Here is a 26,442-nt window from a genome sequence, read left to right as displayed (position 1 = left end):
AAAAATGTTGTTCTTCACAGATTAATGAGAGAGAGGGCAAAAGAGATCTGCTGAACATCTTCTACTCTGCTGGGATGGGAACGTTGATTGCACTCGTCCTCCTAGCCACAGGTAAGTAGCTCATCTAAACATCTGCGCTGAACTAAAGCCTCACCGAGGCCTACCCAACAAAATGATAAACAAAGTACCTTGTAAATTGGGACCGCAGTGAGCTGCCCATTATCATACCTAAGAACTCTCCGTCTAAAATTTCTTTGCTGACTTTGCGGATTCCTGGGATCATTATAACTAGGGAGGAGTGGAGTGATTTCAGATACAATTATTTTGCTGCAAAATTACTGATTCCCACTGTTGGTGACATTTTGCTGAAGTGGGAATTTTGCCCATTAAGCTTCTTTGGTAAGAATTGCTATAAAATAAGCTAATCTACTTTTTATTTTTTTTCCTGAGATCATTGTAACTTGAGATGAACAGAGTGATTTTATTTAGAGGTTAAACATCATAGACATCTGCCTTTCATTAAGAGCAAATTTTCCACGCTTAAAAAATAAAAGAACTGCAGCCCCCCTATGAAGAACACCACCGGGTGGAGTCCAGGATAATAACATGATACAGAAAGAGGGATTGGCGCTGTTCGTGAAAGTAAAAAATATATATTAGTGAGAGAACCTCTGACTAAATAATGTATAAGCTTAAAGTATAGGGCCCAAATTATAATGATAAAAAACTAAACCAAGTAGGTGTGTTATAAAACATCAGAGAAAATGAGAATGTGAGCAGTGAAAGAATGAAATCCTGAATGTAAAATATGTGAATAGGGATGTGTCTGCAATCACGTATGACTCTGTGAATATGCAAAAAATGTAAAGTGCAAATAAAAACTAAAATAACATAAAAAGACAAGTGCGTAATATCTGTGATATAACCTCCAATGTATACCCACAATAAAAAGTATATATATAACTGGAAGTACTTGAACAACATATAATGACCAGAGAACCGAATGATGGAAACAAAAATCAAAAATCAAAATGAAAAAAAGTGAAAAAGTATGAGATATATATACACGTGACTGTATATATATATAGAAAATCCCAAAAACAACCAATCAAATGTCCATTATTAAGTAACTGAGTGTATGGAACAAATATGTATGGTGACTCTTCAGTGCTCCGGTTTTCCAACCGCATGCCCCTCTTGTTGTTGCACTCACCAGAGCACCTAACCCCTGCAGGGGTAACAGGCATAAAAGCTGAATCCAGATGGAGAAGTCCCCCTAGGTAAGAAATCCCTCTGGTGTCACACAGCTCCCAACAGCCTCTCTATGCGGTTACGGGTTCCTCAGCACTTTCGGATATCTTACACCATGTGTTCATCTCTAGAGGTGAACACAGTCCACCATTCACTGATTGCCATTTGAATCATTGTTCTGGGACTCTGTCATCATACATATATGTTCCATACTCTGAGTTACCTAATAATGGACATTTGATTGATTGTTTTTGGGATTTTCTATATATATACAGTCATGTGTATATATATCTCATACTTTTTCACTTTTTTTTCATTTTGATTTTTGATTTTTGTTTCCATTATTCAGTTCTCTGGTCATTATATGTTGTTCAAGTACCTCCAGTTATATATATACTTTTTATTGTGGTAATATCACAGATTTTACGCACTTGTTTTTTTATGTTATTTTAGTTTTTATTTGCACTTTACATTTTTTGCATATTCACAGAGTCATACGTGATTGCAGACACATCCCTATTCACATTTTTTACATTCAGAATTTCATTTTTTCACTGCTCACATTCTCATTTTCTCTGATGTTTTATAACACACCTACTTGGTTTCGTTTTTTATCCTTATAATTTGGGCCGTATACATTAAGCTTATACATTATTTAGTCAGAGGTTCTCTCACTAATATATATTTTTTACTTTCACGAACAGTGCCAATTTCCCTTTCTGTATCATTTTATCTGCCTTTCATTACCCTACCTATGTAGCCTCAGTCTGTAGAATTGGTGTTAATAGTTTGTCACTTGTGTGAGTTAAAAAAAAAAAAAAAGCACAAAGAAAACAGACAAAAACAGACAGTGGTTGGGAGAACTATTTATGGTTGAGAACTTAATTGGAACTTCCAGTGGTAATATAATGAGAAACAAGAACATTCTGCTTACATCTCCTGAGGTTTCAAAAAAGGACACCTATTGTCCTTTAAGTGATTGTAAAGGATGTTTTTTTTTAGATAACAAGCATCTGTATACTTCCATGTGCACAATGCTGGGATAAGGTTATAAAGAGCCCAGGGTGAGCATGCCAAACTGTGCAAACCCCCCTCCCCCAATATGTATGAGCATTATGTGTCAGCAAAATTCCCCCCACAAAAACACTGAGCACTAATCTGCATGTCTACCCCCTAAGCATAAATCCCCCCTCCTCCCAGTACAAATTACCTCCCTATCCCCCAACCCAAATGCCCCCCCTCCAAAAAAATAAAAATAAAAAAATTCACCCTTTCTAGCACCATGCCGCACAAATCTTCTTCCACCCCATGCTCCCTCCCAACACAATATCAGGGATATTTAATTATTTGCTTAACCTCTTGGCATCCGCGCTATAGCCGAATGATGGCCACAGCGTGGATCTGAATTTCCTGGAGGCCGTCATATGACGGCCTCCCCTGTACATGTGCCCTGCACGTCCCCTGCAGGGCGCGAGCAGCGGGCGCTGTGATCACTGAGTCACTGAGACTGGGGTGATCACAGATCAGAGTAAGGGGCCGGTCCCAGCCCCTTACCATGTGATCAGCTGTCAGCCAATGACAGCTGATCACATGACGTAAACAAAAGCTCGGTAATCGTTTTTTTTTCTCCTCATGCTGACAGCGTGAGGAGAAAAAAAAGTCAATCTGCAAGCCATCTGCAAGGGACATCAATCCTGAAGAGGAAGAGGCAATGCTGCCTCATCTGTGCCCACCAGTACCCCCTGCCAGTGCCACCTGCCATTGCCACCTGCCAGTGCCCACAGTGCCCACCAGTGCCACCTATCAATGCCCATGAGTGCCACCTATTAATGCCCACAGGTGGCACCTATCAATGCCCACCAGTGGTGCAAATCAGTGCCACCTAGCAGTGCTGCCTATCAAGTGTAACCGATCAGTGCCCATTATTGCCACCCATCAGTGCCCATCACTGCCACCCATCACTGCCCATCACTGCCACCCATCAGTGCCAATCACTGCCACCTATCCGTGCCCATCAGTGCCACCTCGTCAGCGTACATCAATGAAGGAGAAAAATTACAGTGTAGCATGACCGCGCAATTGTCATTCAAAGTGCATCAGCACTGAAAGCTGAAAATTGGTCTGGATAGGAGGGGGGTTTAAGTGCCCAGTAAGCAAGTGGTTAATAATTAAATGTGAAACCTCAACTCCCTGAAAACCTTTGAGAAGTTTTGCGCTTCAATAGTTTTTTTTTTTGTTTTTTTTTTCAGTTTTTCGGGTCATTTGTTATGATCGCAATTCGTAAATTATTAAATTAGAAAATTCTAATATTCGTAAATTCTAAAAAGTGAAAATCCAAAAATAAGAAAGAAAATCCGAAAATTCTAAAGAATAAATAACTAACTAATAATAACTAACTATTAAATTATAGAAATTGGAATTTCCTTTCAAATTTGTCTGTTAGTAACGAATACAAATTTTTCCGAAGTTACGAATTATCCAAAATATCGAATGCCGTATCTAAACAAATTGAACGGAACAAATTAATAATAAATAATAATAACAAGGTTTTATTATTGTTATTTATTATTGTTAATGCGTTAAGTTCTATTCGTTTAGATACGGCATTCGATATTTTGAATAATTCGTAACTTTGGATAAATTTGTATTCGTTACTAACAGCCAAATTTGAAAGGAAATTCCAATACCAATAATTTAATACTTAGTAAGAGTTAAGTTATTATTTATTTATTTCAGGTAATTATAGAACGCTGTCAATTTACACAGTGCTTTACATATACATTGTACATTCACATCAGTCCCTACCCTCAAGGAACTTACAATCTAAGGTCCCTAACTCACATACATACATACACATACTAGGGACAATTTAGACAGGATCCAATTAACCTACCAGCCTGTCTTTGGAGTGTGCCAACATGCCGCAGTATAATGACGGGGTGGTCGGCAAGTGGTTAAAGGAAAATCATATGATCTGATATCGTACAGAATTTTTTTTGTGCATATCCGATCAGATAATATTGGATGAACTGACATGATCAGCTCTCGAAAGCTGTGCACTAACAATCAGATTATCTCTCCGAAAGCGGTATTTTTCGGATGATTTTCTGATCATGTGTACAGGGCTTAAGGGTGGTTTTAGGCTAACAAATGCAATATACTGTATTACAGAACTTTCGGTAAAATATCCCTTTCATGACTAAGCCTATTTTTGAAATTTGGTGTTTACAAGTTAAAATCCATATTTTTTGCTAGAAAATTACTTAGAACCCCCAAACATTATACATATATATTTTTTATCAGACAATCTAGAGAATAAAATATAGATTGTTGCAATATTTTATATCACACAGTATTTGTGCAGCAGTGTTTTAAACGCAAATTTTTGGAAAAGGGACAATTCCATGAATTTTAAAAAATCCAAACAGTAAAGTTACCCCAATTGTTTTTGTATAATGTGAAAGATGATGTTATGCCGAGTAAATAGATACCAAACATGTCACGCTTTATAATTGCACGCACTCGTGGAATGGCGACAAACTATGGTAGCTATGAATTTCCATAGGCAACGCTTTAAATTTTTTTTACGGTTACCAGGTTAGAGTTACAGAGGAGGTGTAGGGCTAGAATTATTGCTCTTGCTCTGAAAATTGCGGCGATACCTCACATGTGTGATTTGAACACCGTTTACATATGCCGGCGCGACTTCCGTATGCGTTTTCTTCGCTGCGCTTTAAAACTTTTTTTTTTTATTTATTTTATTTATTTTTATACTTATAAATGGTGTTTAAAAAAAAATGTTTTTTTTTTTTACTTTTATTGCTGTCACAAGGAATGTAAACATCCCTTGTGACAGTAATAGGTGGTGACAGGTACTCTTTATGGAGGGATCGGGGGTCTAAAAGACCCCCGATCCCTCCTCTGCACTTCAAAGTATTCAGATCGCCGAAAATGGCGATTCTGAATATTGTGCATTTTTTAAAATTCGGCACCATTGGCAGCCGAGTAAACGGGACGTGACGTCATGACGTCGCTTCCGCGTTTACATTGAGAAGGCTGGAACAAAGCCACCCACAGCTTCATTCCAGCCCGCCCCCACAGCCGCTGGAGGCATCGGATTGGACACCGGGCCTCCCGATCGCACGGGAGGCCCGGTAAGAGCGGCTGGAGGAGGCGGGAGGGGGGGGATGTCCCATCCCGCTCCTCCGGTATAACAGCCGAGCGGCTTTTAGCTGCATCGGTTGTTATATACGGATAGCCGATCGCCCGCTGGAAACAACGGTACCGGGATGATGCCTGCAGCTGCGGGCATCATCCCGGTATAACCCCCGAAAGCCGAGTACGCAGATATGCGTACGGTCGGCGGGAAGGGGATATAAAAGAATTAGAATTGCACACGCTTTGACCAATCACTGCGACCAAAATAAATGGTAGTACTAGATATTACCAGGAGGGCGGACTTTCAAGGCTAAGGGGGCCCAAAGGTTTCCAACAAAGAGTCCTTCATTCAATTTCAGCTGTGCTGATGGCTATATATAGCCTAACAGCATAACGCCGTATCTATGAATGAAAAATAGAGTGAGATAATAAAATCGGTATATAGAGGTAAGAGCTTTATAATGACTAACAACCAGCTAAGTACTTACATTCAAAATACGAATATTACAATAGGGAGACAGCAATCCACTGCACACAAGGCTGTGGACGAAGGGTAGTCTATTTATAGTCTAAATTGATTACTGCTGATCGTAGAGCTAGCATCATGTGATACACTGATCACTGATGTAGAAGGCTTCCAGAGCTTGTGGGTATTGTAGGATATCTCAGTAGTAAAACTACTTGCTGCCTTGTGTGCAGTGGATTGCTGTCTCCCAGGGGCATATTGTAATATTCGTATTTTGAATGTAAGTACTTAGCTGGTTGTTACTCATTATAAAGCTCTTACCTCTATATACCAGTTTTATTTATCTCACTCTATTTTTCATTCATAGATACAGCGATAAGCTGTTAGGCTATATATAGCCATCAGCACAGCTGAAATTGAATGAAGGACTCTTTGTTGGAAACCTTTGGGCCCTCTTTCCCTTTGGCCTTTCAGAATCAGGAATAGCAACCTATTACTCACATGCCCCTGTTCATAGATTCAGCTATATGCAATCTAGTAAGTTCACTCCTTAAAAAAACTTTTGCATTGTTTTGCTGTGACACACATTTCTGTATTGAGACTGATCACATCTGCTCTTTTTTCAGTTTTTTAGCTTCTCAATGCACCTTACAATGACTGTATATGACATTGTACTTCAAAACTAAGGTACCGGTCTGATGTTTCGCTCCGATATTCATATGTGCCCAGCGCATGATTTTTATCTTGAACAGTTTGTCTATGTGTTCGTAATGTGTTTCTAATGGCATTGTATCTCATTTCACATAGAGAAACATATTCTCTTATCTGTCTCATTTGTGAACCTTGGCCGTGTCCTGAGGAAGCCTAGCGGTGAAACGCGTAGACATACAAGGGCTCCCTGCACATCATACATAGATGCATAAATGCTATATATTCTTATTTTTTCTATGTAATTGTTAACTTTAATAAATTTGTAAATTTTATACTGTTTCCTCCCCATTGTTTCTTAGCCTTGAAATCCGCCCTCCTGGTAATACCTAGTACTACCATTTATTTTGTCCTCAATGATTTACAGACGTGGCTATTTTTAATGCACTTCCTTTTTTGTCTCAATCACTGCGATCATAAAAATTTTATAACAGAAACTAAGAAAAATTTACTTTTATTTTAAAAAAGTTCAGTATTTTTTAATTTATATAAGAAGAAAAACAAAAGAAAAAACACATTGGTAATCAAATACCACTAAGAAAGCTTTATTTGTGTGAAAAAAATATCAATTTTATTTTGGGTACAGTGTGGCAATTGCCAGTTAAAGGAGCACGGTGCTGAATAGCAACAAATGTCCTGGTCATAAATGAGGGGTCGACTCTGGTCATGCACAAAATTTTCAATTTGAAGATGTCTTCCACCCCCTGAGGAAGATCAGAACAATATACTATCAAAACGCGTTCAGACTCTTCTGTGAGCAATAGCATTTAGTGTTAAGAAACTCTTTTTTTGCTATTTGCAATATTGACATCTCATGTTTGGATACCATGCATACCAGAGCTCATGCAGTTTTTAATTGATGTGTTTTTTTTCATATATTTGTACGTAATAAAGAACTTTTTTTGATATATTCTATTCAGTCCAATTTTTTTCTAGCTGCCTATAGGCCCTTGGGAGTAACTTTTCAAATAAATCATATTTTGGGATGGCAGCACTTTCTCTCCACCCAGGTGGGTGGGTTTCACTTGATTATAAATGAGGGTTAAAACCTTCTGGAGGTCAATTGGTTAAACATACCTTTTTTTTAGATGTCTTCAGCCCAATAACATAATTCCCAGGGTCCGCTTCATCTTTAGGTCTTCTCCAGATTCTAAATAATGCAGACATGGTGATGTCCGCTTGCATTTTGCTTTGTGAATGAAGGGTGCTGTGGGGACATGGTCCATTTAGAAGATTGTCTCAGTCTTCCAGATTGAATGACCTGGTAGACATAAAAAAAGTATAAACTGGTTGGGTTGAAAATACATGGCTGACATTTGTGTTATCAAAATCTCTTGCATCAGAATAAGTCCTGAGGACTTTTATCCCCTGAAAGGTAACACACCAATAAATATGGGTTCATTGTTTGTGTGTATTATTTTTTATATACTTATTTTATTGTGGAAGCCAAACAAATTCAAACTATTTTTTTATTTTATTTTTGTCTCAGCTGGCAATGCTTTTGGTGCTGCAGATTATTCAGTGTGCGGTTCCCCGTTGGTGTCCAGTCGGATAGTTGGCGGTACAGATGCGTTGGATGGGGAATGGCCCTGGCAGGTCGCTCTTACAAATAATGGAGTATTTGTATGTGGGGGCTCCCTGATCTCACCAGGGTGGGTTATGACGGCAGCACATTGCATCCACAAGTGAGTATAACATATTACCGTTATAAAACAATTCTTCCATCAGACACCAATCATTCTGCTTTTGGAAAAAATGTTTCTAAAAAACAGTCATGTATACTGTCTGTGAATTCATACAATGTTCATTTTATATGAAGTGTCCACTTTAAAACTGTCAGCTGTGCATCATTGGTCATCATTGATTAGGTTATGTTTCCCTTTGTGAGTGCTAATATTGAACCCCTCATTCAGCTATTCATATGTGTATTCACTGTGGATAGATAGGCATTAGGTGGTCTTCTGTTCACTTACTCATAACCACAAACCATCATTACCTCCAAAAGAAGAAAAACAGATACTAACAATCCTGAAAATAAACTACTTCTGAAGAAAAAAAAAATCAACATCTGCTCTCAGCCATCACCATACAGTTTATCCGCCATGGCTGAAGAACTAGATAGATAGATAGATAGATAGATAGATAGATAGATAGATAGATAGATAGATAGATAGATAGATAGATAGATAGATAGATAGATTTCTCGTTTGTGCTGGGTTCCCACCTAAACTTTGATTCCTTTGCACTTACCACTCTAACTTTATATTCCCCTTAGCTACAGTTTGAAACTAAACACAGTTTTACATTTGTTATTCTATGTACAAAAACTTTATAAGCTCAACACTAAATGTGATTGTCCTCTTTCCTATAAGATTTTGCTAGACCTAGTTAAATTTTGATGAAATATGAAATCTCAAACTTACATGTTGACTCTATAATTTCTTATATGCAATAATATATGATGTTCACTTCCTTGCATTTTGTGCTAGTAAAACTCAATAAAAAATGCTTAAGTACTTAGCGCGAGAAACCAGCTTAACTCACAACACAGTCAACGCCAACTTGGATTTGACTTTCCTAAAAATCAGGTCACTTCGGGCCTACGTGTTACAAAGTCTGGTAATACTCACCATATAAACAAAAATAAAAGTGTAGCGCTATATATTATAGAGACATATTAATCGAAAAAACATAAGTGCATACAGACAGTAAGTAGAACCTTATCACACCTTGTATGACCATAAATGTAGATTGCACAATAAAGTGACACTGTGTTATACAACAAAACAGCTAGGGTGAAACAATAAATAGTAAATCTTAATTGACAATTATAAGCAATAACTTGTATTTGAAAAACCGTAAAGGTTCGGCAAATCTACCACCTGAATTTATACAAAGGAAAAAGTCCACAATGTAAATTTGTAGAAAAATTAGTGAAAGAAAAAAAACACCACCAAAAGTCTATGGGGGTTGCACGCTGGAAATGGTGGAAATGTAACTCCCAGGTTCACAAGTAGATGAAATTCACCAAACCAGATGATGGCTCCTTAGCTGAAACATGTCGGGTGGACCCCTCACGATTACCGCTATATGATGTTTGAGCTGTCTTTGATCTCCTAATATATGAGTTTATTTTTAACTATTTTAATAAACCTGTGTTTAAACGTTATCACGCTATGTGAGTTTTTTTACTTCTTGCATGGCACATGAATATTCGTTTGGCCTTTGTCAGATTACTTATGGTTGTGGAAGTTGTGCTGACACCCCCCTTCCTACTGTATGCTGAGGATACTTGACAAGATACACTGTCCAGACTGGTTGGTCAATAAGCCTTTTTGACTTGTATGACGTATGTCTTTTCAAGTCATTAAGTTCCGGTAAGCCACTTGATGTTTCCGGTGTGGGCCCCGACACCAATCTAGATCCTCTGTTCACCTGTGGTTCCTTCATTGTCTACTTACCTGCCAGATTTGGTGAATTTCATCTACTTGTGAACCTGGGAATTACATTTCCACCATTTCCAGCGTGCAACCCCCATAGACTTTTGGTGGTGTTTTTTTTCTTTCACAAATTTTTCTACAAATTTACATTGTGGACTTTTTTCTTTGTATAAATTCAGGTGGTAGATTTGCCGAACCTTTACGGTTTTTCAAATACAAGTTATTGCTTATACAGTAATTGTCAATTAAAATTTACTATTTATTGTTTCACCCTAACTGTTTTGTTGTATAAAACAGTGTCACTTTATTGTGCAATCTACATTTATGGTCATACAAGGTGTGATAAGGTTCTACTTACTGTCTGTATGCACTTATGTTTTTTCGATTAATATGTCTGTATGATATATAGCGCTACACTTTTATTTTTGTTGTTATCCCCTACCTTGAGTCTATAGGTGTGTTAGCTGCTATTTTAGTGTTTCTTCTGATTTTAGCGCAGCGCTGTACTTATCTCCCTATTGTTCCTAATACTCACCATATAACCTATAGTTGTATTTCCTTAAGTTCCTTATTTCCTTATGTACTCTATAACGTTGTTTTACAATTTGTTATTGTTATACGTGGATTGAACGGTAAACTAGTGTTACGGTGTTGGTTTGCTTGTATATCTCCAGGCCACTAGGCCCATGTAAATTTGGATTTTGTACATGCAAAAAAAAAACAAAAACAGAAAAACCGCTAGATATATATGACGGGTATTAAAGCCAAACCGGGACTTTTACAGGTATAAAAAGAGGTGGTAGCAAGGTGGTACTACATCCAGTAGTAAGTGGTAAGTGTGTCCTATTACTAATAGGCATCGCAAATGTCGCAGGCCAGTCCAGAGACCTTTAATCAAGATGGTAGACAAAAGTGTTAATGCGTGCTCCACCATAGACTCACCACCACCAAAAAAAATTCAAACAATTGCGTCTGAAGGTAAAGTGTTGGCAAGTGTTTTCTGGGACAAACGTGGAGTTATTCATGTGGACTTTCTACCCCGTGGTGCCACTATCAACAGTGAATATTACTGTCATGTCCTGAGTGATGTGCATTCATGTCTGCAGAAAAAACGGCCTGGTTCGATCACTAAGGGCGTCCTGTTTCTCCAGGACAACGCACAAGTTCATACTGCTCACCGCACTACGTGATTTAGTAGCATATTAGATACAGGCAGTCCCGTACTTACAAACAACCGACTTACAAAGGACTCCTACTTACAAACGGAGGGAGACAATAGGAAGTGAGAGGAAATCTACTCCTAGGAAGGGAAATTCTCTCCTGTAAGAGTTAATATGGGAAAAAGGTTTCTCCGCTGATGCTTTATCACCAATCCTTGTTTCCACAACAACCCAAAATTTTCAAAATCCAATTGTCATTGGGACAGAAAGTGAGGTGAAATCTTCTGAAGAGGTGCACAGACAGCAAAACAAATGTCACAGGGGTGATAACCCTTCCCTATGTTATCCAAAAAGCTTAAAAATAGATTTTTTGGTTGGAGCTACACTTAAAAATGGACCTGTTCCAAATTACAAACAGATTCTACATAAGAACAAACCTACAGTCCCTGTCTTGTTTGTAACCCGGGGACCGCCTGTAGTAGCAGCACACAGTCACTAGAATCTTTCACACAGGCCTGTACTCACAAATGTCCCTGGATACTTGGATGTCTCCTTTCAATATCAGAATAGACATTTCTTGAAATGTTCCAGATCAGATCCTCAGTAGAATCTCTCAATCAGTTCCAAAAATGTTAGGTAGGATAGCCCCCCCCCTCCCCGATCTAACACATCTGGGACCTTGATGAACAAATGTAGATGCACACCTGGACTGCCCTTCAGGCTGGGAACCTCTCCTCCTGGACAAGAATCCTGCTGGTCCAAGCCACAGGCTATTTATGCACTCCCTAGACACCTACTGGGCACATTCCCTCATTGTGACCTTGACCTGTTGGTCCTCTACCGCTGCCTATTTGCTGGTAACCCAGTTATGGACTAAGTCCTTGTGGGTCAATACTCTCATCAAAACTTGTTTTTTGGGGTTCTTGCTGCTGATCCCAACTCAATTCTCTTATTTGTTTTTTGTTTTTTTTTGTTTTTCTATTGAATAAAAACCCTTAAATACCAACCAAGTACACACACACACACAAAACATGCAAAGAAAATTAAAAGGACAAAATTTGTAGGCTATGTATATTAACTTATTTTTTAATATCCCGTTGAATAAAAAAATACTCACATTTCTACCAATTACACACACAAACATGCAAAGAAAATAAGACAAAGAATAAAAAAAACACTTTTTTTTAACTATTTAGATGTTATTGTTTAATTAGACCCTATTGAAAAAAAAAAACCCTCAATTATCAACAAATTAAACACGCAAAACCTGCAAAGACAACAAGAAAAAACAAAACAAAAAAAACACTGCTATTTAGATTTAATTTATTAATTTAAGTATTTAATTATTACATTTTTTGTATGGAAAAAAAACCCAGCTATTGTCTCTTTAAATTGTTAAGAATGCTTTTGCTTTTTGGATTCGTATTGTGTACAACTCAAAGTACAGCTAAAATGCGTGAAAAAATCTTGTTTTGGACACCTATGCATAACTGATATTAAAACACAAAAAAAACACAAAAATGATTATATTTAGTGGTCATTAGTCTAAAAATTGGGGCCAAAATACAAACTTTTGCACCTTAGGTTGTATGCTTCTGTTGGCCATTTACATTTTCAAAGTTAAAATGCAATATACACCTAAAGATGTGATAAATAAATAAATACAAGAAATAAATGCAGACTCAAAGTACAATAATAAAACAAAGTAACAGCCCATTAGAGGATAGAAAGACAGCTTTTCTGCAATACTTCCCTTCAGTCCTCAGCTGTTCCAAAAAGAACCTTATTTACTGCCAGTAGATGTACTCAGCCCTTCAGACTGCCATTATTCAACCCAGCTCCTCTGAGCCTATGATGTCATCATGATCCCACCTCCAGCCTATGACTGGACAGTGACGGAGAAGCAGCACAGTGATAGGTTTATCTCTCTGTCACTCTGCTCTCTTTCCCATCTTCATACTCCATGCCAGCATATGAACTGAATGATTGGCTTTGTGCTGCTTCTTCCTTCCTTAGTCTGAGCTCTGCTTGTTTACATTGCATTCCACTTCTGAGTTGTCAATAGAGATTACAGTGACTTCGCATCACAATAAGCTCTGATGATCCTATTCATACCATTGGGCTTGTGTACATACAATCATAAAGAGCAAATTATGAACAAGTTGTATTTCATTCATTAGACTCTGAAGGTCATTGATAGTAATGGTATTGCATTGCCTCCTGCAGCAGATGGGTCCTCATTTATTCATGTTATGTTCTGTTTTCTTTCTTCAGTCCTATCCAGGTATCGAATTATAAAGTATATTTGGGCATGCACGAGCTGGGTGTGATCAGCTCTCATACAGCTGTTGCCAATGTAAGCAATATCATCGTCATTGGTAATTATACAAGCATTGGGGACACTGGGGACATCGCCCTATTGCAGTTGGCCACACCTGTCAACTATACTCAGTACATCATGCCAATCTGTCTGCCATCTAACATCACCACCTTCCCCTGTGGTACGGAGTGCTGGGTGACCGGCTGGGGAATAAGATCTTATGGAGGTGAGTCATTTTACATACTAAGAAGCCAGACCTGTCACTCACACCCAATACATCCTGTTATTTAGGGATAGGTGATTATGCCTGGGTTAGATTCACAGGGGGATTGTTGAATTTCTTTCGAAATCCATGAAACTTCAACTTAGCAGAGAATTCTATTGACCTCTAAGGGGGGGGATTGAGCAAAACTTGATACTAAATTGTGGCCATACTCAAGTCTAATAGGCAAACCATTATCATGAAAGGACATGGGGAGCTGAGCACTGCCATGTGGGACACCAGTGGCATTGCTAAGGGGGGCAGGGTGTGCGGCCTGCACCCGGGTGACATCCACAGAGGGGTAACACCATGTCAAGGGAGTTGGAGGGTCCTGGAGGCTGAGCTCTTCAGCCGGAATGTTCCTCACTCCTGCTGCGGCTGCTTCCTTTCATTATACACAAGTGTGCCACAGCCGCCCGAAGAGTGACAGTCTGAGCAATGCTCCTGGTGGCTGAACACTGAATCTTCCTCTGTCCGCCACCCAGGTGCATGAGGAGAGGGGGGATTATCCTGAGGGGGGTCTGCACTGACCGACAGGGGTTATCCTGAGGGGGTCTGCACTTATTGGGGGGTTATCCTGAGGAGGTCTGCACTTATTGGGGGGTTTATTCTGAGGGGGTCTGCACTTATTGGGGGGTTTATCCTGAGGGTGTCTGCACTTATTGGGGGGGTTTATCCTGAGGTGGGTCTGCAATTATTGGGGGGTTATCCGGAGGGAGGTCTGCACTTATTGGGGGGTTTATCCTGAGGGGGTCTGCACTGATGGAGGGATGTGTATCCTGAGGGGGGTCTGCACTTTTTGGGGGGTATCCTGAGGGGGGTCTGCACTGATGGAGGGGGGTTTATCCTGAGGGTGTCTACACTGATGGAGGGGGGTTTATCCTGAGGGGGTCTACACTGATGGAGGGGGGTTTATCCTGAGTGGGGTCTACACTGATTAAGGGGGTTTATCCTGAGGGGGGTCTGTACTGATGGAGGGGGTGGTTTGTCCTGAGGGGGGTCTGTAATGAATGAGGGTGGTGGTTTGTTCTGAGGGGGGTCTGTACTAATGGAGGGGGGTGGTTTGTGCTGAGGGGGGTCTGTACTGATGGAGGGGGTCTATACCTAGTGAAGGGGGGTCTGTACTGAGGGAGGAGAGTCTGTACTGAAGGGTAACTATACTTTATGGGTTGAGGGGTGACACCATGCTTTACTGCACTTGGTGACACCAACCCTAGTGACGATACTGGGGGGGACACTTAAGAAAACGTTTATTTTTTTTTATATATTTTTTTTTTTAATCAGTGTAAAGGGGAGAGGGTCCTCTTTAATGTGACTTGCAAGCGGGATATGGCAAAAAAAAGCACACCAATACTTTCAATTACAAGCTTGGGAGTAGGTATGAGATTAAATTTTTGGGTCAAACACAAGCTCTACCCGAACCCAAGTAATTTGCAGTTAAAGAGAAAGACAAATGAATCCTTCCTTCATTGCTTTAGCAACCAATCAATATTGAACTTCCTGGCCTCTGAATTGGAGTCATGTTGCTTACAATGGTCAATAATGGGGGTTTTTCTATGATCCAGCCCCTTCCCTATAAATGTCACTGTTCCCAGCAGCCTTTTGTTAGTGTATATTGGAGAGACCTGGAGTAGATAGCGAGAGCTGACAGAGTGTTTGCAGGGAAATAGAATTATTGTTACAATATAAAGTGCTGCTAAATATATATATATATATATATATATATATATATATATATATATATATATATATATATATATATATATATATATATATATATATATATATATATATATATATGCTACATTATACATATTGTATGTTGGAGTGTATTGATAAAAAAACCTGCTTTGTGTCCCTCTCCAAAACCAAACCTACTACTAAAGCTTATTACATGCTGTGCATCAAGTCTGTACAATATTTCCGCCTTTTTTAATGTGAAATAATACACTCTCATTTTGATTTCTATATCATAATATGCTTGTCCTCCTAAACAGTGGCCTACTAAAGTTTCTTGCATAGTGTGCATGGTGTCTGTACAACATTTCTGGTTATTGTCTCTGAAATAATACTCTCTGATTTTTATTTCATGATAAAAACTGCCTGCTCTCTCACTATTAAATTGTGGCCTAACACGTCGTACAATGCATCAACTGCAAAATATTGCCCACTTTGTGAAATAATACACTAACTTTTATTTCTTGCCTGATCTCTCCTAAATTGTGACCTACTAAAACAGCTTGCATGGAGTTCATCAAGTCTGTGCAATATTTCAGACTCTTGTCTCTGAAATACTGTGACAGGCTCAAATATTTATTTCACAGTACAACCTGCCTCATTTTTCCCTCTCAATTTGTGGGCTAATAAATCTGGTTGCATATTGACTGCACAATTTTTCTGCCTATTGTTTTTGAAATAAAACAATATTTTTTTTTCTCAAAGTGTAAGTCCACCCTAGCACTAAAATCCCTGCATCCCAGACACCCATGATCTAACACTAACCAATTTAGCCCTGTAAAGAAGAAATCAGTATACATACTTTTTTGAAGCCGATCTGATCCGGTCTTCAGTGGCGGAAGCTCTGCAGAGGACACAGCTAACAAGGGCTATGAAATGAATGGGAAGTGACGTCACCCATAGACTTACTATGGGGCTTCCGTTGTCAGTTGTATCCTCTGCACCCGCCTCCATAGCGAAGCTCAGCGTGGGATTGGGTCGGATCGGCTTCAAAAAGATATGTATACTGATTTCTCCTTTACTGGGCTGGAAAGATTAGTGTTAGATTGTTGATGTCTGTAGATGCAGGGATTTTAGTGTCAGGGTGGACTTCTACTTTAATAAAAGCTTGCCTTGTCTCTCCCTTTAAAATTGTGGTCTAATAAAGCTTCTCACGTATTGTGCATGGGCTGCGCAATATTTCTGGTTATTTTGTGTACAATATGGTTTTTTTTCAATTCAATATTAAATTCATACATTGTGTTTGATGCTTTCAATAGAAAAAAAGAAATCATACCTGTAGATCTGCTTTAAAGCAGAACTTAATTATATCTCAGGGCCACAAACTGAAAATGCCAATAAATTTGTTTTAATATTTAAAGAAAACTCCCTCATCCATCCATGTCTCCATGCTTTACTTTCTTGATAAATCACTTTGAAAAACATCCCCCTATAAGCAGCCATCTTGAGTAAGGGCAGAAGATTAATGTAGCATTTACTTCCTGAAATTCATCTTCCATTAGCTCAGACATGCAGGTTGGCAGGAGGGTGTGCTCAACTGAGAAGGCCCCTCCTACTCCTCCTGTAGATTCCTGGGATGTATGATATCATTTTGGCCCACTCCACAAACCAGGAGGCAACTGAAGAAATGTAAGAAAAAGCAAGTAAATATAATATATCTTCCAATCTGTTTACTAATGCTAGCAACACAAGGATTAAAAATGAATATTGATTCAGAGAGTATAGGTCCACTTTAAAATTCAATGCATGTGTTAATTATCATTTCTTGTTTACTTGGGTAACTTGAGTGAGACTTTTAACTTATTTGAAATGTCAGTGTCAAACTTTTTCTTTAGTCTTTCATACGGGAGATGGGGTGTGAATAATTTGCTGTGCTTAGAGGTGGCTAAATGCTGCCTCTGAATGCAGCAACACCATGTGCTATGGTGGCATACAATTTGGACAATTATTTGTGCACAGGGCCACTAATAAGGTAGTACAGCCTGCCCGCTCTCCTTTTGTGCAAAGTTGACTATGAATCTTCTGCTTCAAATCATGACGGCTTGGAAGTCACCAGTGGTGGCCTATCCATAGAGGGTGCACAGTTGCCGCCTCTCCTATCATTGCGTCTGGCACCCTGATCTACATATCAGTGGTGCCAGACCATGGATTCCAATGTGGAGGAGTGTTTTTTTAAGCACCTGATTAGAGCCAGAGGATCTAATAGGCTTAAAAAAAGAGTGCCCTCGGAGCGCAGAGTGTTTCGGGAAGCGAGCATGAAATATAAAATATGTGGCTCTGTTGGACAAATCGATATCCAACCTGTCAAACCTTAAAGGGTAATTTCACCTTTACAGAAAAATCTGCAAACTGAACTTACACAGGACCCCTCCTCGCCCTCCCCAGTCCTGCATGGCGGCGATCGCCCGTTCTAAACCCCAGTATAGTCGCCTCACGGCTCCAGCACTTAGAAGTCCCTGGAGCTTAATCTCCTAAACATACCCCATCAGGAGGGACGTTTAGGAGTATTTTAATTGGTCAGCGCCGACCAATCCAAACCCGCATAGCCTGTCCTCTCAGCAGGGAGGAAGAAGAGAGAAAGCTGAGAGGATTTCTAAGTACCGTAGCTGTGAGGCGGCTATACCGGGGTTCAGAATGGGCGATTGCCGCCATGCAGGTCAGCAGGACTGGGGAGGGGGGGGGCAAAGAGGGGTCCTGTGCAAGTTCACCTTACAGATTTTTCAAATGCCTTTCAAGTGCTCACTGCCAGGTCAGTATGGCTGATTTCTCCCTCTCCTAATAAGCTTATGGTCGCTTCAAAGACCATAAGCTTATATCAGAATTGTTCAGCAGACTCTTTCATCTAAGACTGCCCCCCCTCACTCTCCTCTCCTATCCTATCTCCTTCACCAACCTTCTCCCCCCTTCTCCCCCCAGCACTAATTACCTCCCCCTCCACCTGATCCGACCCCCCCCTGCAAACCCGCTCCCCACAGCCACCATCATTGCAAATATATTGGTTCTATAAACATTTGCACAAATACCGCAGGGTCTAAAAAATCAGTAGCACCTTCTTTTTATTCTAGAGGTCATATGCTTTCAGAAAATATATGGTTTTGGGGGTCTTTCACAAATTTTGAAAGCTGTAAGGGAAAAATGAAAACCTTCAGATTTTTAGAGAAATTTGGATATTTACACTTTTGTGTCTGTTCAATTTTCACCATTTCGCAAAAAGGCGCAATTTAAAAGTTATGAATATTTTTTTATTTATTCACTCAATACAGGTTAAGCTTTTATATTTAGTAGGAATTTTGTAAAATTTGCTGTGTTTTTATCTGCTAATAATGGTTTTAGTGTATTTTTTGCAAATATTTTGGTTTGATAAACATTTGTGCAAATACAGCGGGGTCTAAAAAATCAGTAGCACCTTCTTTTTATTCTACTTATCATGTGCTTTTAGAAAATATATGGTTTGGGGGGGTCTTTTACAAATTCTGAAAGCTATAAGTGAAAAATAAAAAACAAAGGAAACATTTCAAAAATGGTCTGGCCACCTGAGTGTACAAAATTGGAGCACAGGGCCTGGCAGTGAAAAGGTTAAGAGCTATCATACATATATATATATTATAGATATAATATATCGAAATCATCATACAATTTATAAATCATAGGTATCAATGCACTCAGGTGCCCCCAAAGGATCAGAGAAGACTACAGCTGGCGACGGTCCACAGACTTCCACAAGGTAAGTATGCTCTACTATTCTGCCACTTAGTGATCAGATTGAATATCAAGCCAAATTATAATAAGAACTGCTCTTAACCAATGCAAGCGACAAGACATAATGTAAAGACCATCTTTTTTACTTGCTATAGATGCTTACTTTATCAATTTCTCATGGTGCCCAATAATTTTCAGAACTACCAATGCTGTAATAGGGTAGTCTGAGCCTGTAGATACTGAGACAATAATGAACACCATTTAAAAAAACAGACCAGTTTAGAGTTAACCATGAAAAATGTGCCTAAAATTTTTTATCTCACTTTGGCGTACTCAATGATTGGTAACATGTAGCTCAGTTGACGTTTTCATGCGTAGGCACCCCCAATGCGTGCATTTACATTTGTACCAGGGGTAGTTGATCCAGGGAATATCAAATTGCCTTCCTGGGAATCAAGGAGGATTTTTTCCCCCACTGGAGCAAATTGGATTATGCTTTATTGTTTTTTTTCCTCCTCCTCTGGATCACCTGTGTATATACGATTGTGTATATGGAGGTTTTCTATTTGTGCGTGCAATTTTTTTTCTTCTATTGGTTGAACTAGATGGACTAGATGGGTGTGTCTTTTGCAACCAGACCAACTATGTAACTATGTAGCTACGTATGTGTATATACTTCAAGTGCATTCCTGCAATGCACAAGGGTGAAAGGAGCATAAAGGTGGACAATTTATATATAATTTATTATAGGTCTTTTACATTGTAATCATCTTCTTCTCTATGTTTCATCACCAGGGAGCGTAGTTAACAATGGGACCCTCCAGGAGGTCATGGTTCCCCTAATCGACCGCAATACATGTCAAACATTGTACAATGTGGAAAGTTCCTACAGCATTCCGTATGATCAGATTTGTGCCGGCTACAAGGATGGATATAAGGGCTCCTGTCAGGTGAGTGACCCCAAGAGCATTCTAGCATGGCTCACCTTTAGGTCTGGATTTTTTCACAGGAAGCAGAAGCAATGCATGCATCAGTTAAAGTGATAGTAAACTCTATTTTTTTTCAATAAAAAAGAGCTTATACCTACCTGATCTTTGCAACCATATTGCAGAGTAAGGTCACTTACATCCACTACTAGCTGTGCCCACTGGTGCTGTTGGCTCTAGACATGTGCAATTCTCTTTGGTCCAAATGTAAATTTGGGCTAAATTTGGTTATCTAGATGTATCCGAATGTTTGAATGAAATAGTAACAAATTTCGTTGACATTCATTTTGTTTTTTTGTTTTTCTTAGGAAATGATTCAAATTAGGATTGGTCAAAAAATGATAGACCAATTTGATTTCTGTGTAAAGAATAGCTTGTGGTCAAGGAGCAGGCTGGAAAGCCGGCTGCCGCGTCCTTAATGACTCATCAGCTGGAAAAACAGTGTGGGCCCCCCCAATTCATACAAGGCTCTTCCGGTCTGGTACGGATTCTAAGGGGGACCCCACTTCAAAATGTAAAAACAGTACAGCGTGGGTTCCCCTCCCAAATCTCTACCAGACCCTTATCCGAGCATGCAGCCCGGCAGGCCAGGAAAGGGGGGGCTAGCAAGAGCCCCCCCTCTTGAACCATTCCAGGCCACATGCCCTCAACATGGAGGGGTGCTTTGGGGCAGGGGGGCTCTGTGAATGGTAACAAGTGCCTCTTCCCCACAACCCTGAGCTCTGGTTGTGGGGGTTTGCACACGGGGTGCATATCAGAATCTGGAAACCACCTTTAACAAGGGGGCCCCCAGATCCCACCCCCCATGTGAATGAGTATGGGGTACATAGTACCCATACCAATTCACCAAAAAAGTGTACAAAGTGTTTAAAGACAGTACACAAGTTGACAATTCCTTTATTAAAAAATCAAAAATCAAAAACAATGTCCTCCGGTGTAGATCCATCATCAATCACGCCACCCGCTGACTGGAAAAAAAACCTTCTGGCCTCTTTGAAGGATCCCTGCTGACTGCCTGCTCCTCCGTCTGCCATTTCTTAAATAGGTAAGGGGCGGAGTCACCCAATGATGTCTGCGGACATCCCCACCCCTTGTGAGGTCACCAACCGGGGCATGCTGGGTCATTGATGTCACAAGGGGGCGCCCACTGATGTCATCAGGTGACTCTGCCCCTTACCTATTTAAGATATGCCAGACGGAGAGAAGACAGTTGGCAGGGAGCCTTCCATGAGGCTGGAGTTTTTCGTTTTTTTTGGGTCCGGTGGTTCGGTGGGCGGCATAATTGACGATGGATCTACATTGGGGGACATTTTAAAAGGTGTTTTTAATAACTCATGTTTTGTCTTTATTCACTTTTTACACTTTTTTGATGAGTGGAAAGAATGAGGGAGTGGAGGTGCGAGAGCAATTGCTGCCACTGGCCTATGCACGTTCATGCCTGAAAAGTTTGATTTTGGACTATCTCGGCACTTGAACCCGTCAGTAACTTGTTAATTGTGGTGTATACAAACTGTTGTTTTTAACATACATTGTCTGTTTATTTATGTATTGTACGCATTAAAATTTATATATTTTTATGATCAATCAATTGTTATCAATTATCAAGTGCCGAGATAGTCCAAAATCAAACTTTTCAGGCATGGACGTGCGTAGGCCAGTGGCAGCAATTGCTCTCGCACCTCCACTCCCTCATTCTTTCAATTCAAATCTGGATGATGGCACTTTTATTTGTTGTATATTAGTCTTCAACTTGAGGCCATACTCATTAATTACTTTTTGATGAGTGGGTTAGGCATACTCATTCACATGGGTGGGGATTATGGGGGCTTCAACATTCCAAAAAGCCCCCCACCCGCAGACCCCCACAACCACAGCCCAAGGTTGTGGAGAAGAGCCCTTGTCCTTATCAACATGGGGACAGGGTACGTTTCCAGAGAGTCACCCCTGACAAAGTGCTCCTGCATGTGAAAGGCACATGTCCTGATATGGTTCAGGGAGGGGAGCTTTTTGATCATATTCACCTGTCAGTTGTGAATCCTTGGCTGACTGAAAGTGCCAGGAGGATGGGTCACTGGTAACTAGGTTGTTGTAATCGAAATGTTAGGGGTTGTTACATATGCCAAGCGAACAGCAACAAGGAATCTAACAAACACATATTACAAATATTATGGGAATGATTTGTTACACATGCACAAATGTTAAGACATTTTCAAAGCAAATTTTTTTATCAACCCCTTATACTAAAATAGTTTAGTTTTGAGTTCAGCTTTAATAGATGTTGTATATACAGTATATGGGTATGATATACAAAAGGGTTAGAAACCCTCAATGTTCCATTCCCCATTTACATACCGCTATCCCACACTCCATTTCCCCCCCATGTTTTGCTTGACTACAGAGTTGCTTTAAGCGAATTTACCAAATGAAAATTGACTTGGTTGCTGCTATCTAAAGTTCTTGTACAGTACCAATTTCATACCCATTTACTAAGTGCTCAACTAGTTTGTGTAAATGCTAAGATTGAAACATTTTGTTCAATCATCCTGAAAAGATATCCGTTGTTGCAGCTGATTATTATCATTGTCTTACAGGGAGACTCAGGAGGACCTCTGGTGTGTAAAGTCCAGGGCGTATGGTACCAGGTTGGAGTTGTGAGCTGGGGAGTAGGCTGCGCATACCCCAACTTCCCCGGGGTTTATACACTGGTGACGGCCTACCAAACCTGGATCAGTACCTACCTGAACGTTAAATTCAATGATGTATCAAATATCCCTAAACCAACAATGACATGTGGAGGAAGTTTCTATCCATACACCAGTGCTACTTTACCAAAAACGACATCTGAAGAAGGACCCATCAACATAATTGATCCAGACAGTGGAGTGACCCCCAGCCTTTCACATCATTACTGGATGATCCTGGTCCCAACTACTCTTCTGCTGACACTAATATAATGAAACACTTTCTTTTCAGCTGACGAAGACAATGGAGATGTTTACTAAAATAGTAGAGAACATTCACTTTACCCAATCATGTGGAAGGAAAAAAATTATTATTTTTTGGTTACATATGATTGGATGATTTAAGTCAGCACAGCTTTCCCGCCTTCGCTGAGCTAAGCAAAAAATGTTACAAAGTGAGCATGCTCTACTCCTTTAATAAATAAGTCAAACCGTCTTCTATGTCTTCTATTTTCAATATTTGAAAAATAGTTCTAGTTATATGATGTAGTTATGTGCACATTAAAGAATTCAAGAACAAACATGTAATATATTAATTAGGGCAAGAAACAAGAAGGACGGAGGAGAGGAACAGAAGAGGCAAACTTTTTTGGACAGTGGACCTCTGTGTTGAGTGCAGTCATTGCCAGGACAGGTAGAGGACAAGTGGATAAAATTGTTTTTCCTCTTCTGTTCCTCTTCTCCCTCCTTCTTGCTTTGAACCCTATTCCACCTCTCCTCCATTCCTTCCCCCTGTTTTTGTTTTCTTTTTTCCTTCTGGATCAATGTGGAAGGTATTTTTGGATAACAGGAATAAGAGAGAAGAATAAAAAGATACCTTGGCTTTGATATATTGTGACCTCACAAGAAGTTACCAGTGGTTGAACGTAAAACACATGGAAATACGTTTTATGTATCCATATTATGTAATATACCTATAAAATGTATGGTACTAAGTTCAAATTGCACTTGTTTTTAACTGTTTTAAAATAAAAGTTATACAGATTTATTGTGGTGAAAAGACAAATGGCAACTCACATTGTGACAGTTAAAATCAGGCTCATCACATATTAAGGGCTCTCTGATGGACAATCTCACAAAAACAGGGAACCCCAGACCAGGATAGCAATACTGGGTGGATGGATACACCTGCAGTACCAAGAAAGCACATCGGGGGGGCACCAAACTAAGTGCAGCATTAATTGTACTGATAAATACTAGTAAATTAGCAGCTTACATGGGAAGAAGAAATGGTGCTTTTTGTATGTAATCCTTGAGAGGTCCACTCATGCATCTGGGATAGGAAGCTGTTCTGCATAGACATTTAGCCCATTACTACTGAGCAGAAGAGCATATTTAAGTAACATTTTTGGCACCTCAATACAAGGCACTTAAACCCCCTTCCTACCCAAGCCATTTTTCAGCTTTCAGCACTGTCACAATTTGAATGACAATTGCGCTGTCATGCAACACTGTACACAAATGAAATTTTTATAATTATTTTCCCTGAAAATAGAGCTTTTTTTTGGTGGTATTTGATCACCTCTGCATTTTTTATTTCTTACGCTATAAACAAAAGAAGAGTGAAAAAAACACAATATTTTTTACTTTTTGCTATAATAAACATCCAAATTAAAAAAAAAAAAAAAACACATTTTTTCCTCAGTTTAGGCTGATACGTATTCTTATACATATTTTTGGTAAAAAAAAAATCGCAATAAGCATATATTGATTGGTTTGCGCAAACGTTATAGTATCTACAATATAGGTGGATAGATTTATGGAATTTTTATTTATTTATTTTTTTACTAGTAATGGCGGCGATCTGCAATTTTTATCATGACTTGGATATTGCGGCGGACACATCGGACACTTTTTACTAAAATACACTGATTACTGTATAAATGTGACTGGCAGGGAAGGGGTTAAAACTAGGGGGCGATCAAGGGGTTAAATGTGTTTCCTAGGGAGTGATTCTAACTGTAGGGGGAGGGGATTCGGGAGACCGATCAGTGTTCCTCTGTACTGGGAACACACCATCAGTCTCCTCTCACCTGACAGTACGAGGATCGTGTACGTACACACAGATCCATGATCCTGCTCTGTTACCGGGTAATCGCGTGTGCCCGGCGGACATCGCGGCCGCCGGGCACATGCAATTGGCTCCCAAGTGACGTGGCGCGCGCACGCCCCCTAGAGAGCCGAGAAGCAGAGGACATCATTTGACGCCTGGCCAGAACGAGAGCCGCACTGCCCAGCCGTCATTTGACGGCTGGCGGGCGGCAAGCAGTTAAAGTCCCAAAACTAGAAGAAACTGCGTTTACAGTCAGATCCATAAATATTGGGACATCAACACAATTATAATCTTTTTGGATCTATACACCACCACAATGGATTTGAAATTAAATGAATAAGATGTGCTTTAACTGAAGACTTTCAGCTTTAATTTGAGGGTATTTACATCCAAATCAGGTAAACGGTGTAAGAATTACAACAGTTTGTATATGTGCCTCCCACTTTTTAAGGGACCAAAAGTAATGGGGGCTGCTCAGCTGTTCCATCATTATGCCATTTACAAGGAGCAGATAAAAGGTCCAGAGTTCATTTCAAGTGTGCTATTTGCATTTGGAATCTGTTGCTGTCAACTCTCAATATGAGATCCAAAGAGCTGTCACTATCAGTGAAGCAAGCCATCATTAGTGAAAAAACAAAACAAACCCATCAGAGAGATAGCAAAAACATTAGGTGTGGCCAAATCAACTGTTTGGAACATCCTTAAAAAGAAAGAACGCACCAATGAGCTCAGCAACACCAAAAGACCCGGAAGACCACGGAAAACAACTGTGGTGGATGAGCGAAGAATTTCCCTTTGCCTTTCCCTGGTGAAGAAAACACCCTTCACAACAGTTGACCAGATCAAGAACACTCTCCAGGAGGTAGGTGTATGTGTGTCAATGTCAACAATCAAGAGAAGACTTCACCAGAGTGAATACAGAGGGTTCACCACAAGATGTAAACCATTGGTGAGCCTCAAAAACAGGAAGGCCAGATTAGAGTTTGCCAAACAACATCTAAAAAAGCCTTCACAGTTCTGGAACAACATCCTATGGACAGATGAGACCAAAATCAACTTGTACCAGAGTGATGGGAAGAGAAGGAAATGAACTGCTCATGATCCAAAGTATACCACCTCATCAGTAAAGCATGGTGGTGGTAGTGTCATGGCGTGGGCATGTATGGCTGCCAATGGAACTGGTTCTCTTGTATTTATTGATGATGTGACTGCTGACAAAAGCAGCAGGATGAATTCTGAAGTGTTTCGGGCAATATTATCTGCTCATATTCAGCAAAATGCTTCAGAACTTATTGAACGGCGCTTCACAGTGCAGATGGACAATGACCCGAAACATACTGTGAAAGCAACCAAAGAGTTTTTTAAGGGAAAGAAGTGGAATGTTATGCAATGGCCAAGTCAATCACCTGACCTGAATCCGATTGAGCATGCATTTTACTTGCTGAAGACAATGAAGACAAA

The 26,442-nt window shown here is 39.8% G+C and overlaps 2 protein-coding genes across 2 annotated transcripts in view; both read left to right on the top strand.

Moving 5' to 3' along the window:
• On the top strand, positions 1-23,913 carry LOC141148251 (serine protease 33-like). The gene is made up of 5 exons (XM_073635517.1): positions 1-111; positions 8,073-8,268; positions 13,458-13,729; positions 19,997-20,151; positions 22,779-23,913. The coding sequence occupies exons 1-5, from the start codon at positions 75-77 to the stop codon at positions 23,139-23,141; spliced, it is 1,023 nt and encodes a 340-aa protein (XP_073491618.1). The 5' UTR covers positions 1-74; the 3' UTR covers positions 23,142-23,913.
• LOC141148245 (transmembrane protease serine 9-like) overlaps positions 36-26,442 on the top strand; it is a 437,906-nt gene continuing 411,499 nt past the window's right edge. Inside the window, exon 1 of the mRNA XM_073635506.1 lies at positions 36-58. The gene's annotated coding sequence lies outside the window, so the exon portion shown is untranslated. The remainder of the gene's footprint in view (positions 59-26,442) is intronic.

The sequence above is a fragment of the Aquarana catesbeiana genome, linkage group LG06 (genome assembly GCF_042186555.1).
Source record: "Aquarana catesbeiana isolate 2022-GZ linkage group LG06, ASM4218655v1, whole genome shotgun sequence".
Lineage (NCBI taxonomy): Eukaryota > Metazoa > Chordata > Amphibia > Anura > Ranidae > Aquarana > Aquarana catesbeiana.
This window is presented reverse-complemented; position numbering and strand designations above follow the sequence as displayed.

Bases quoted from the DNA above. Each gene is read 5' to 3' on its own strand.
- LOC141148251 (XM_073635517.1), top strand. From the start codon at position 75: ATGGGAACGTTGATTGCACTCGTCCTCCTAGCCACAG. The intron at 8,269-13,457 runs GTGAGTATAACA...TTCTTTCTTCAG, and splicing joins GCAGCACATTGCATCCACAA to TCCTATCCAGGTATCGAATT. The intron at 20,152-22,778 runs GTGAGTGACCCC...ATTGTCTTACAG, and splicing joins GATATAAGGGCTCCTGTCAG to GGAGACTCAGGAGGACCTCT.